The sequence below is a fragment of the Fistularia commersonii genome, chromosome 21, assembly GCF_037954325.1.
Source record: "Fistularia commersonii isolate RoL2024-O1a breed Wild chromosome 21, RoL_Fcom_v1.0, whole genome shotgun sequence".
Taxonomy (NCBI): domain Eukaryota; kingdom Metazoa; phylum Chordata; class Actinopteri; order Syngnathiformes; family Fistulariidae; genus Fistularia; species Fistularia commersonii.
Window position 1 is genome coordinate 2,402,636 of NC_141304.1, and position 11,820 is coordinate 2,414,455.

The 11,820-nt window shown below is 53.0% G+C and overlaps 2 protein-coding genes across 3 annotated transcripts; both read left to right on the top strand.

The window, feature by feature from the left end:
- Positions 1-1,005: 1,005 nt before the first annotated feature.
- uroc1 (urocanate hydratase 1) lies at positions 1,006-5,440 on the top strand. The gene is made up of 20 exons (XM_086168087.1): positions 1,006-1,038; positions 1,127-1,402; positions 1,719-1,849; positions 2,079-2,172; positions 2,246-2,305; positions 2,380-2,508; positions 2,601-2,662; positions 2,756-2,822; positions 2,902-3,045; positions 3,149-3,237; positions 3,578-3,640; positions 3,709-3,888; positions 3,964-4,061; positions 4,136-4,208; positions 4,300-4,489; positions 4,570-4,668; positions 4,739-4,838; positions 4,913-4,994; positions 5,062-5,161; positions 5,260-5,440. The coding sequence occupies exons 2-20, from the start codon at positions 1,277-1,279 to the stop codon at positions 5,398-5,400; spliced, it is 2,028 nt and encodes a 675-aa protein (XP_086024213.1). The 5' UTR covers positions 1,006-1,038; positions 1,127-1,276; the 3' UTR covers positions 5,401-5,440.
- Positions 5,441-5,933: 493 nt separating this feature from the next.
- LOC147222016 (MAP kinase-activated protein kinase 2-like) lies at positions 5,934-9,275 on the top strand. 2 transcript variants are annotated; one of them, XM_086168090.1, is made up of 10 exons: positions 5,934-6,461; positions 6,860-6,999; positions 7,267-7,331; positions 7,412-7,491; positions 7,584-7,710; positions 7,787-7,862; positions 7,938-8,062; positions 8,139-8,224; positions 8,329-8,409; positions 8,911-9,275. In XM_086168090.1, exons 1-10 carry the CDS (start codon positions 6,162-6,164, stop codon positions 9,160-9,162), a joined length of 1,332 nt encoding a protein of 443 aa, XP_086024216.1. In that variant the 5' UTR covers positions 5,934-6,161; the 3' UTR covers positions 9,163-9,275. The 2 variants fall into 2 exon arrangements, with proteins under 2 accessions (XP_086024216.1, XP_086024215.1); XM_086168089.1 differs by having other exon boundaries at positions 5,936-6,461; positions 7,581-7,710.
- Positions 9,276-11,820: the final 2,545 nt, after the last annotated feature.

Genomic DNA, 11,820 nt, shown 5'->3' on the forward strand with positions numbered 1-11,820 from the left:
GTGGATATTCTCAGTTATCCAGGTCATGGTGAACTCTTGTCGTGGCGACTGAACTGAAATGTCTTCGCTTGAAGAATTTCTTCCCTCATCCGAGAGAAATAGCTGGTAGTCGCATTACCGCCGCCCACCTCATCGGAGGCTGTACTGCACTAATCCCTTGTTACCGAATGAAAGCAAATATAATTATCTTTTAAATTTCATTGGACTTTGTTTGTAAATCCCTTGTTTGTCAAATGTATCGAGTTTTCAGACACAAGTTTCAAACCTATAAGTTTGTCCTAAAAGCTTCTTTCTGTCCCTGAACCCATCAAGGCTGTATTGTTCTGACTTTTTCTTGTCTTTTTTTTTAAATATCCTTTCTTATTTGACTCGTTCGTTCACCAGTTTCCCTTGTCTGCAACTCTTTCAATGCATGATCTCAGTCTTTAGCTGCATTTTAGTTTCAGTAAGTTATCACTTGTCCTATATAACGAAATCCATGTTTGCTTATAACCCATATAAAGCCATCAGACACACGTGCTGCTGCAAACTTTTGAAGAATACTGCGGGTTTGTTTTGCCGACGTCGGGTCAAAATCTGTTTTGACAGCCGCCAGGAAGGCACACGTTTGCCGGGATTAGCTGTGATGGACAGGCCGGCTAGCGCAAGCTGGAGGAAAACACATGATAAAGCTGTTATCCGTGCTTTGGCACTGATCGTCGCCCCCCCCCGACACTCTTTTTGTTTTTACCACTTGTTTCCTGCACATGTTCAGGTCATAGGCTGACAGGAAAAGCCTTCACGATCTTCCCTCGCACGTCTGGGAGTCAGATTCACCCCTCGCATCTCAAAACCGAATCGACGACTTCCGAACACATCCGGAGGAAGCCGTGCCTCCGTTTTCAGAACCTCTCCTGCATCCTGAGGAAACACAGATGGGCTGAGGGGGAGGGGAGGAGATGCTCGACAAAGTGAAGGCTAAACAACACCGCCCCGGTGTCCGAAGGTCTCCGACGCTGGCTTTTTTTTATGCAAGAGCTCCATGTTTGAGCATCAGGGGTCAGCTGCAACGTTTGTCCGTGCAGGCATTTGCCACTCGGGGATCAATAATTACCAAACACCCTTTTTTTTTTTTCTCTCCCTGCAGCGAACCGCCGCTGAGATTCAAAGGGCAAACGTGAGCATCAACCCAATTGGTCGGTGAGATGGACCGGTGGCCCTCAACCCCCCCACCCCGGTCGTCTTTTGATCGTCAGCGACGAGGGCAGCAGCTCCCCGTCCGTCTCGCACCAGAAGGATGTCGACGTTAAAGGAGATCTGCGCCGGCCTGCCGCTGGACCCTCTGCCCCCCAACCGGGGCCGGGACCCCAATCTGCCCCACGCGCCTGTTCGGAGCCCCAACCTGACGGCGGAGGAGAAACGGGTGAGTGGCGTCCGTGCAGAAGCGAGAGTTTAATATCGAATGCAAGGGGGAAGCTGGTAGTCTCAGGATTTAACGGGTGGAACTCGATCGTTGTTTCACTGCCGTGCGTTCAGGTGTTCGTAAGCCCTGCTCTGCCTGAACCCCCCCAAAAAATCAGATTATTCCCTAACGTCCGTCACCGATTTTGTAAAAAACAAGAGACATGCCACAATAAGTAACCGAGATAAAGGTCAGGAGTCAAAGATTGACTCGTAACTAGCATTGATTGACTTCCGTCCCTTCCCGCCCCCCCCTTCCCCCCTCTTCCGTCCTCCAGCTGGCGCTGAGAAACGCCCTGCGTTACTTCCCGCCGTCCCACCACGCCACCCTGGCGCCGGAGTTCGCCCGCGAGCTGATGCAGTACGGCCACATCTACATGTACCGCTTCTGCCCCGCCATGCACCTGAGGTAAAGCCGCTAATGCTAATGCGCGTTAGCACCCCACCCCCCCTCTCGGAGTGAAGGGGGAGGGACTTGAACTCTGAACTCTGAACTCTGGAGATACATGACAATCTACACCACATCAGCTATCCTCATCCATGAGGTCACATGACCTTTGACTTGAGTGGGCCGTCCTCCAAAAGGGGGCGGGGCTTGAGATGGCCTCCTCCGTCCTTCACCCTCCCTCTCTCCCCAGAGCCCTCCCCATCGACCAGTACCCGTGTCGCACCCCGCAGGCCGCCTCCATCATGCTGATGATTATGAACAACCTGGACCCGGCGGTGGCCCAGGTGAGTCCCACGCCACCGGCGACCCCTCGCCCTCGAACGTCGCCTAGGAAACAGCCTCTCCTCTTCCGTGCAGTTCCCCCAGGAGCTGGTCACCTACGGCGGGAACGGGCAGGTGTTCAGCAACTGGGCTCAGGTAAGCATCCGCGAGGTCGCCGTTGCGGCGCCATGAGACGGTTGCAGAAGGGTGATACCATTTGTGTGCTTCAGTTCCGCCTCGTGATGCGCTACCTCAGCGAGATGACCGAGGAGCAGACCCTGGTCCTGTACAGCGGCCACCCCTTGGGTCTCTTCCCTAGCTTGCCTTCGTCGCCACGCGCCGTCATCACCAACGGCATGGTAACCCCAACCCCCCCCCCCACGCAGCCAACATGGTACGGTCCGACTCCCGGTTAGCGTTAGCAAACGAAGCTGTCCTCCTCTCCTGGCAGGTCATCCCCAACTACTCCTCCAGGGAACAGTATGAGAAGATGTTTGCTCTCGGCGTGTCCATGTAAGGCTCTGACCGCCAGGTCCCGGGACGCGATTATTGATTATTGGCGTTCGGTTTGCGGCGCAGCAGCAGACACAACCTCCATGTTTTCAGGTACGGTCAGATGACGGCGGGAAGCTACTGCTACATCGGGCCTCAGGGGATCGTCCATGGCACCATGGTTGGTAACACACACACTCATGTCCACAGGAGAAGACTTGATTCATGGTTATATTATCCTTTTTTTTTTCCCCGCCTAGCTGACGGTGTTGAACGCCGGCCGGCGGTACCTGGGCACGAGCGACCTGAGGGGCCGCGTCTTCGTCACCTCCGGCCTCGGGGGCATGAGCGGCGCCCAAGCCAAGGCGGCAGTCATCGCCGGCTGCATCGGCGTGATCGCTGAGGTCTGTGGAGGTTTGCTCGAATACACAGAGACCTCGGCGCGTGTGTGTGTGTGTGTGTGTGATCGTGTGTGTGTGTGTGTGTGTGTGTGTGTCGTGGGTGCAGGTGGACGAAGCGCCCCTGAGGAAGAGGCACGAGCAGGGCTGGCTGATGGAGGTCACCAGCAGCCTGGATCACTGCATGAAACGCATCAGGTAATCAACATTCCTCATAATAATAATAATAATAATAATAATAATAATACTAGGTTAGCGCCTCTGGCTAACAGCGAGAAGGTCCCTGGTTGGATTCTCGCAGGGGTTCCTTTCTGTGTGGAGTCGTTCGAACACTTGCAGGAGGTTCACTGGAGACCTTATATTGTCCAGATGTGTGACTGGTTGTTTGTCTCTGTATGTGTCCCCGTGATTGGCCGGTCAAGGGTGAACCCCGCCTCTCGCCCAATCACGACGGGGGATGGCTACAGCCCCCCCCGGGCGCACGATAAGACCTGCTCTGTCCTCAGGCCGGGTTTCACGGTGACGTTTTGTCTTTCAGGGAGACCAGAAGCTCCAAGACGCCCCTGAGTCTGGGTTACCATGGCAACATCGTGGACCTGTGGTGAGTGCGGGGGGCGGTCGGGGGCGGTCGGGGGTCGACGGCGACGCTCATCTTCTCGTCCTGCCCAGGGAGAGGCTTTTGCTGGAGCACGAGAGGACCGGCGAGCTCCTGGTGGACCTGGGCTCCGACCAGACGTCCCTCCACAACCCCTTCAACGGCGGCTACTACCCGGCGCAGCTCAGTTTCCGCCAGGCCGGCCAGCTCATGGCCGCCGACCCCGCCCGCTTCCGCGCCGTCGTCCAGGAGAGGTCTGAGCCGTCACGCCGGCGCCATTTCCATGTTGCGTAACGTGCAATAACAGAGGTTGTGATGAACCTCCGCAGCCTCAAAAGACACATCAGGGCCATCAACAGGCTGGCGGACGCCGGCATGTTCTTCTGGGACTACGGCAACGCCTTCCTGCTGGAGGCCCAGAGGGCAGGTAGGTCCTTCTGAACACACACACACACACACACACACACACACACTGAGGTGACACGCTGCTGGTTCCTGCAGGTGCAGATGTGGAGAAGGTGGGCGGAGCTGCGACCGAGTTCCGCTACCCTTCCTACGTCCAGCATATCATGGGGTGAGGCTTCTTCTCCTGCCGCCGTTGTCGTGTTCAAACCGCGGCTTCACGCGCAGCTTCATGGTTCCCACCTTCTCCTCCCTCCTCCCAGGGACATCTTCTCCCTGGGCTTCGGGCCGTTCCGCTGGGTGTGCACGTCCGGCGACCCCCGGGACCTCGCCGCCACCGATGACATCGCGGCGGCGGTGCTGGAGGAGGTCGGCGCCGGCGTGACGGAGCGCATCAGGCAGCAGTACGACGACAACATCCGCTGGATCCGGGAAGCCGGCAAGCACAAGATGGTCAGTGGAGCAACTCGGAGGTTCTCCGGGCGAGTCGGCGTGATTGAGAGGTGACCGGAACATGGACACGTCCCCTCCAGGTCGTGGGCTCCCAGGCCAGGATTCTCTACTCCGACCAGAAGGGGAGGGTCTCCATCGCCGTGGCGATCAACCGCGCCGTCGCCGACGGTCGAGTGTCGGTGCGTTGACCCGTCGGCGCCGCTCGCGTGGACGCTCGGCCGCCGTGTGACCTCCGTCTGCGTCCCTCAGGCTCCCGTGGTGATCAGCAGGGACCACCACGACGTCAGCGGGACGGACAGCCCCTTCAGGGAGACCTCCAACATCTACGACGGCTCGGCCTTCTGCGCAGGTGGGTCCGCGTCTTCTCCGTCCGTCCGTCCGTGGAGAAGCTCCGCCCCCGCTCACCCCTCCGCCCGCTCGCAGACATGGCGGTCCAGAACTTCGTCGGAGACGCGTTCAGGGGCGCCACCTGGGTCGCCCTGCACAACGGAGGCGGCGTCGGCTGGTAAGTCCGGAGCTCCTGGTCTCACCTGGGTGAAGGACGCTTGAAGGAACCTTCTGGTCCTCCTCAGGGGCGAGGTCCTGAACGGAGGCTTCGGGCTCCTGCTGGACGGCTCGGAGGCGGCCGCCAAGCGCGCCGCGCTCATGCTGGGCTGGGACGTCTCCAACGGGGTGAGGATCTTCTCGCCCGCGCCGCTCCTTCACTTCCCCGACCGTACCCGCCGACCTTCTCGTGTGTGTGTGTGTGTGTGTGTGTGTGTGTCCTTCAGGTGGCGCGTCGCTGCTGGTCCGGGAACTCCAACGCCTACGAGACGGTCCAGCGCACGGCGCAGGAGGACGGGCGGCTGCGGGTCACCATGCCGTTCCCCGTGCAGGACGAGTGCATCCTGGACCGAGCCCTGCAGGGATAGGCGGGACCTCCAGGGGGTTGGAATAAATCATTTGAGAAGGTCCGCTCTGCTACGTGTCTTCACTTCACGCGTGCGCGGTGAAGGTCCAGCCTCTCTAGCTGCTAATACACACCCAGGTAGGAGATGTTCTCCACCTGGTTCTCCTCACATACGGAGACAGAACCTTTTAGAAGGTCCTTCATGTTCATGAAACCCGGGGAGGCACTGGTGAGCACAGATAGAGGTTCTCACTTCCACCATCTCTGTCTGTTTCCATGTTCTCCAACCTCAGTCCACACACACACAGACACACACACACACACACACACGGAGGCTGCAGAAACAATAAATGTATGCTAAAAAATCGTCAGGAAGTAAGGGTGGGGTGTACTTCCGGTGCTAATAACAATGTAGTAAACATTGAGGAACCCCGTCTCACACACACACACACACACACACACAATATGCAACAGTGAGATTAACGCGTGTTCCTTTAAGAGTTCCAGTCCTGCTGACTGAGGGGGGGGGTGTCCAGGGTGTGTGTGTGTGTGTGCGTGGGTGTGTGAGGGGGGGTGGGGATGGGGGTGGGGGGGGTTAGACCTCCGCCCATCTCAGCGGAGGCTCCCATCCGCTGGTCAGTCCACATGTCGCGTCGTGGGTGCGGGCTGCCCGTGGGCTGCCCGTGAAAAGGCGGTTTCCGGTCCGGACACCTCCTCCTCCTCCTCCTCCTCCTGTTCTTCTTCTTCTTCCTCTTCTTCGCTTCTTCTCCACTGGATCATAAGATGCACCACGTCCAGGAGGAACAGGCGGTCCCTGAATGCACCGCAGCAGAGAGTCCCCGCAGCCCCGGCGGCTCCGCCGGTGACCCCCCTCCCGGTGCCGGTGACCCCCCTCCCGGTGCCGGTGACCCCCCTCCCGGTGCCGGTGACCCCCCTCCCGGTGCCGCCGGGCTCAAACCGGACTTCAGGAGGAACCCGGTGACGGAGGACTACGAGATCTCCTCGCAGGTCCTCGGGCTGGGCATCAGCGGGGAGGTCGTGGAATGCCGCTGCAGGAGGACCGGGGAGAAGTGCGCGCTCAAGGTGCGTGTGCGTGTGCGTGTGCGTTTCCATCCGTCATTCACACCCCACCGACGCGCTGCTACGAGCGTGACGTGGGAAAGTCCGCGGTGATGTCACGGTGACATTTCCGGTCAAGTGTGCTGGTCATGCCTCTGTATTGTGTGTGTGTGTGTGTGTGTGTGAACTCCGCCAATCATGTGTGTGAAAGATTATTTATCTGTATATTATTTGTTTATTTATTAATCTTACATTTTTATTTATCTATTTATCTAATACATATGTATTTATCCAACTTTTATTTATCTTTTATTTAGTTATTTATCCCCCCTCAACCGAGCAGTCAGGTGTGTGAACGATTATTTATCTATCTATTATTGATTTTTCTATTTATTTATAATTTATTGATTTTTTTTCCCCAGATCCTCAGAGACACCCCGAAGGCTCGCCGTGAGGTGGATCTGCACTGGCGTGCGTCTGGTGGTCCTCACGTGGTCCGGGTCCTCAGCCTGTACGAGAACGTGCACCAGGGGAGGAAGTGCCTCTTCATCATCATGGAGTGGTAAGTGTGTGTGTGTGTGTGTGTGTGTGTGTGTGTGAGGGGCGTTCGGGGTCATGTTGCTCAAATTGGACATGCTAGCGCCCTCGCCAGAACGCGGGGTCACCATGTCGCCCCCAGCCGTCCGCCTACGGTTGTATCAACGCGTTAACGGCGTGCGTGAGAGCGTTAGTCACCCGCCGGGTGACGCGCCGTGACTCACGCCGTTGCCGGGCAACAGCCGCCGCCTAGCAACGGCCGCCGCCTCTCATCCGTCTGTCTCTGTCCCAGCATGGAGGGCGGGGAGCTATTCTGCCAGATCAAGTCCAGGGGGGACCAGGCCTTCACCGAGAGAGGTGGGTCGCCGCTTTTAAGCCCCGCCCCCTCCGCCGCCGCCGCTTCCCACCCACACCTTCACGCTCTATCCGTCCACCAGAGGCGTCGGAGATCATGCACGACATCGGCATGGCGATAGAGTACCTCCACCGCCTTGACATCGCGCACCGGGACGTGAAGGTAGCGTCGCCGTACGGGAATACCGCAAGCCCCGCCCCCTCGCCGCCGCCCACGCCACCCACGCCATGTCTTCTCCTTCTGCCTGCAAGCAGCCGGAGAACCTGCTCTACACCAGCGGGCGGAGCAACGCCGACCTCAAGCTGACCGACTTCGGCTTCGCCAAGGAAACCACGGCGAGGAACTCGCTGCAGACGCCATGCTTCACCCCTTACTACGTCGGTGAGCACCTCCTCCGTCCCTCCGTCCCTCCGTCCCTCCGTTCCTCCCATCCTCCGTTTCCGGTTTTTCCCATCAGCCCCCGAAGTGCTCGGCGTGGAGAAGTACGACAAGTCATGTGACATGTGGTCGCTGGGCGTCATCATGTACATCCTGTGAGTACGAGCTCCTCCTCTACTCCCTTCTTTTCTCTCCTCCTCTTCATCATCCCTCCATCCTTCCGTCCTCAGGCTGTGCGGTTTTCCTCCCTTCTACTCCAACACGGGTCAGGCCATCTCCCCGGGGATGAAGCAGCGGATACGGCTCGGCCGGTACGAGTTTCCCGAGCCGGAGTGGTCCGAGGTGTCCGATGAAGGTGAGGGGACGTCGGACGAAAACATGGCGGGCTCTTATTCTGAAATTCTGACTTCCTGTCTTCTTCTTCTTCGCAGCCAAGCAGCTGATCGTGCAGCTGCTGAAGACGGACCCCAACGAGAGGATGACCATCGGGGGTTTCATGAAGCACCCCTGGATCAGCGTGAGTGCACGTGCGCACATCAACGCGCTATTATGCAGTGATGAGTACCGCGGTACTTTGGGATGAAGCACTCACGGGTATTTTAATCTTTTTTTGCTGGGCAGCAATCCATGATCGTCCCCCAAACGCCGCTCCACACCTCCAGGGTTCTGACCGAGGACGGGGAGCTGTGGGACGATGTCAAGGTGTGTGTGTGTGTGTGTGTGTGTGTGTGTGTGTGTGTGTTCAATTCTCCTTGCACACCTATGTGGCCTCTGTGATTGACAGGTGATCTGTCAAGGTTGAAACTCCTCCCTTTAGTGGGTGGATGGACAGATGGAAGGATGGGTGGGTCAGTAGATGGATGGATGGATTGCATGGATGGGTTGGTGGATGAAGATGACTCAGTAGATGAGTGAGTGGATGGATAGATAGATGTTTTGATGGATGGAAGGATGGATTAGTGGATGGATGAGAGGATGATTGGCAGAATGGATGGATGGATGATAGACAGATAGATGGTTGATAGATGACAGATGGATGGTGGAAAGATTGATGAAAGGATGGGTAGATGGACAGATGGATGGATGGATGGATGGATGGTTGATAGATGAGAGATGGATGATGGAAAGATTGGCGAAAGGGTAAGTAGATGGACAGATGGATGGAAGGATGGATGGATGTGATGTGTGTCTCCGCCCCCTCAGGAGGAGATGACCAGCGCTCTGGCCACCATGCGGGTGGACTACGACCAGGTGAAGATCAAGGACCTGGACACGTCCAACAACCCCCTGCTGAAGAGGCGCAAGAGGCCCGTCCCTGCCGGGGCTGACAGCCGTGGCGGTGATGGCGGCGGCGGCGACGATGGTGGCGGCGTTGATGGCGTGCGGCGCGGCAGCGGCAGCGTCAGCACCAGCCGCCAGGAACCTCCATCTCCTGATCGAGGACAGATGAGTTGAGAAGCAAAGAAGAAACAAGGAGCAATATTTTTTCTCACCGGTGCGTCGTCTTCCTTTCTCTGGTCGTCATGGATACGCCATCAGCTTTTCAAAATAAAAGCGTCCTTTGTAAAGCCGTTGCAGCAGCGGGTACATCTTCTCTCCGCCATCTGACCTCCCAGGTCCCATCTTTAACTATTTCTGTGGCCAAAAACAAGTTTTTTTAATTTAAAAATCGATTAAAAAACATAGATAAAAAGACTTAACCCTTAATGGAGTCGAAGGAGGAGACTTGGAAAGTAGAAGAGAAAAGGCAAACCGTGACGTCACCGTGATGCGTTCAAGGGCGCGGTTTTACACTTAAAATAAAATCGGAAATTTTAGTACGGATCCGAGGTCAGCCGGACAGCGACGACGACAACAACAACAACAAATGTCGTGCACGAATTTTATGCGCGTGTCCGTGGTGGTCCATGAGGCCGTCTCCAGCTGCGGGGGGGGGGGGTCAAGCCGGATGTAAACAACGTGCTACTGCGCATGTGTTCTGCGGAGATGCGAAGCCAGGAAGGCGTTGGTTGTGAACACGCGGATCGGAAGGCGCACGTACACGCGCACACGCCCTTGGCTTGTTGTACTCTGCTGATTAATAAGCATAAAATATGCGTCCCCCCCCTCTCTCACACACACACACACATATACACACAGATTTGGGGGAAAGTTCACCGCCTGTGTCCGGCTGTATCCGGGGCATGGTATGCGCATGCGCGGCTGCTGATGTTGCCCCATCCGTCTATCTATCTATCTATCTATCTATCTATCTATCTATCTATCTATCTATCTATCTATCTATCTATCTATCTATCTATGTGTTGCATGGTTGCAGGAGACCGTTTTATTCTTCAATTACTTTAATTATATGTATTTTTTTCTCTTCTACTTTAAATGATTTAACTATTAGAGCTGTTTTATTATTTTATTGTATCAACTTTTGTAATATTCTACTTTCATTTTTTTTAAAATCATTTTAGTTTGTGTACAGAATGCGATGAAATTCCGAATGATTTAATTTATTTTGAATTAATTTACGCTCAATGTTTTCAAATTTAGCTATTTTATTGTACTTTCCTGAAGAGTTTGTCCTCAAGGTTCTTGAACGTCTCTGCAAGATGTATCCAAATTCCAAGTCACTATAAATAATATATCAATATCATTGAATCTTTTTTTATCAAGGATGACATAAGCAGGATTCCAAAAAGATGGACTTTACTATCCATCTTTTTGGAATTATTTATCTTAGAGAGACATTATTTTAGAGAGACTGGTTCGAGTGGAATATATGGTCAATAACTGACCTAGTGGATGGTGATGGGAATCTATTCTGTACAAAACATAATTTTAATCCTCCCAAATTGGAATTCACACAACTTCTCGCCAAAAACATGATGTTCAGGGAACTTTGATTCTGGACACGAAATCTAGTAACTCCTTTGTTACAAAGTGTTTTACAGAGAATTTGTTCCCTGGACATCAAAATAGAAATATTTTAAAGAAATAAGGGTGATAAGGTTGTGAAAGTAAACTGTTTCTGGGCGGAAGTTAAAAAAAAAAAAGTTTCCCCACATCACCTGTTTAACACTTAGTTTACATGAAGAAACAAAAGAGATGAACCCCTCGTCAGTGTTATTTGTGTTCAGCCAAGTTCCTCATATGCAATTTCACCTTCTTGAAAATGGATTTCGGATTATACGTAGAAATTTAAAAATTTTGAAAAGACTTAAAAGACCAAAAAATATACTGTCTCATGAATTCCCTTATACCGCTTAAAATAAACTGTCATTAATCTATGTTTGGATTTTGTTTTTTGTTTGTTCATGCTCTCAAAGTTCAATAAAGGTTAAAAAAGAGGCCTAGCGTTGACGAATCCACGGAGATGCGCTGCCGCTTAGTGGTGGAACAGAGGTACTGCACACACAACATGAACGCCACACATTCACTCCAAATCTCGCGAGAGTTCATAGGTTCATTCACGTGTCAAATCATTCACTTTGTCATATTATTTGAAGATATACAACCATTCAATCTCTCTTTCATCCATCCCATGGAGACATAGAACCTCTGCGTCCCCCAAAAGGAAATATATGTACAAATATATGTACAGAAATATCCTTCAGAAATGTGTTCATGAATGTGTATGAATATATGAATATATGTATGCATGTGTCTCTGTATGTATGTATTTGTGTATGTATGTATACACTGTACATACCCATACATACATAAATACACATGCAAACATACACATACATACATGTATAAATACATACATACAAACACACACGCATTCATACATACATACATACATGCATACACACACTAACATATATGCATTTACATACATACCCATATCCATACATATATAAATACATACATCGACAAAAATAATTGCATAAATACACACATATATGTATGTCTATACATGTTCATGTATGCATTTTTGTGTCTATCTATGTATGTGTATGTATGTATGCATGTGTGTATGTTTGTATGTATGTATGTATGTATGTTTGTATGCATGTGTATTTATCTATGTGAATATATGTATCTATGTATATGTATATACATACATACAAAATACATGCGCACAGAGATGGACACATACAGAGACACATGCATACATAC

Coding starts and splice junctions, on each gene's coding strand:
- uroc1 (XM_086168087.1), top strand. CDS start 1,277: ATGTCGACGTTAAAGGAGATCTGCGCCGGCCTGCCGCTGGACCCTCTG. Junction 4,490..4,569: donor AAGCCGGCAAGCACAAGATG/GTCAGTGGAGCA, acceptor CGTCCCCTCCAG/GTCGTGGGCTCCCAGGCCAG. Junction 4,995..5,061: donor AACGGAGGCGGCGTCGGCTG/GTAAGTCCGGAG, acceptor GGTCCTCCTCAG/GGGCGAGGTCCTGAACGGAG.
- LOC147222016 (XM_086168089.1), top strand. CDS start 6,162: ATGCACCACGTCCAGGAGGAACAGGCGGTCCCTGAATGCACCGCAGCA. Junction 7,332..7,411: donor CCAGGCCTTCACCGAGAGAG/GTGGGTCGCCGC, acceptor TCCGTCCACCAG/AGGCGTCGGAGATCATGCAC. Junction 7,863..7,937: donor GGCGTCATCATGTACATCCT/GTGAGTACGAGC, acceptor TTCCGTCCTCAG/GCTGTGCGGTTTTCCTCCCT.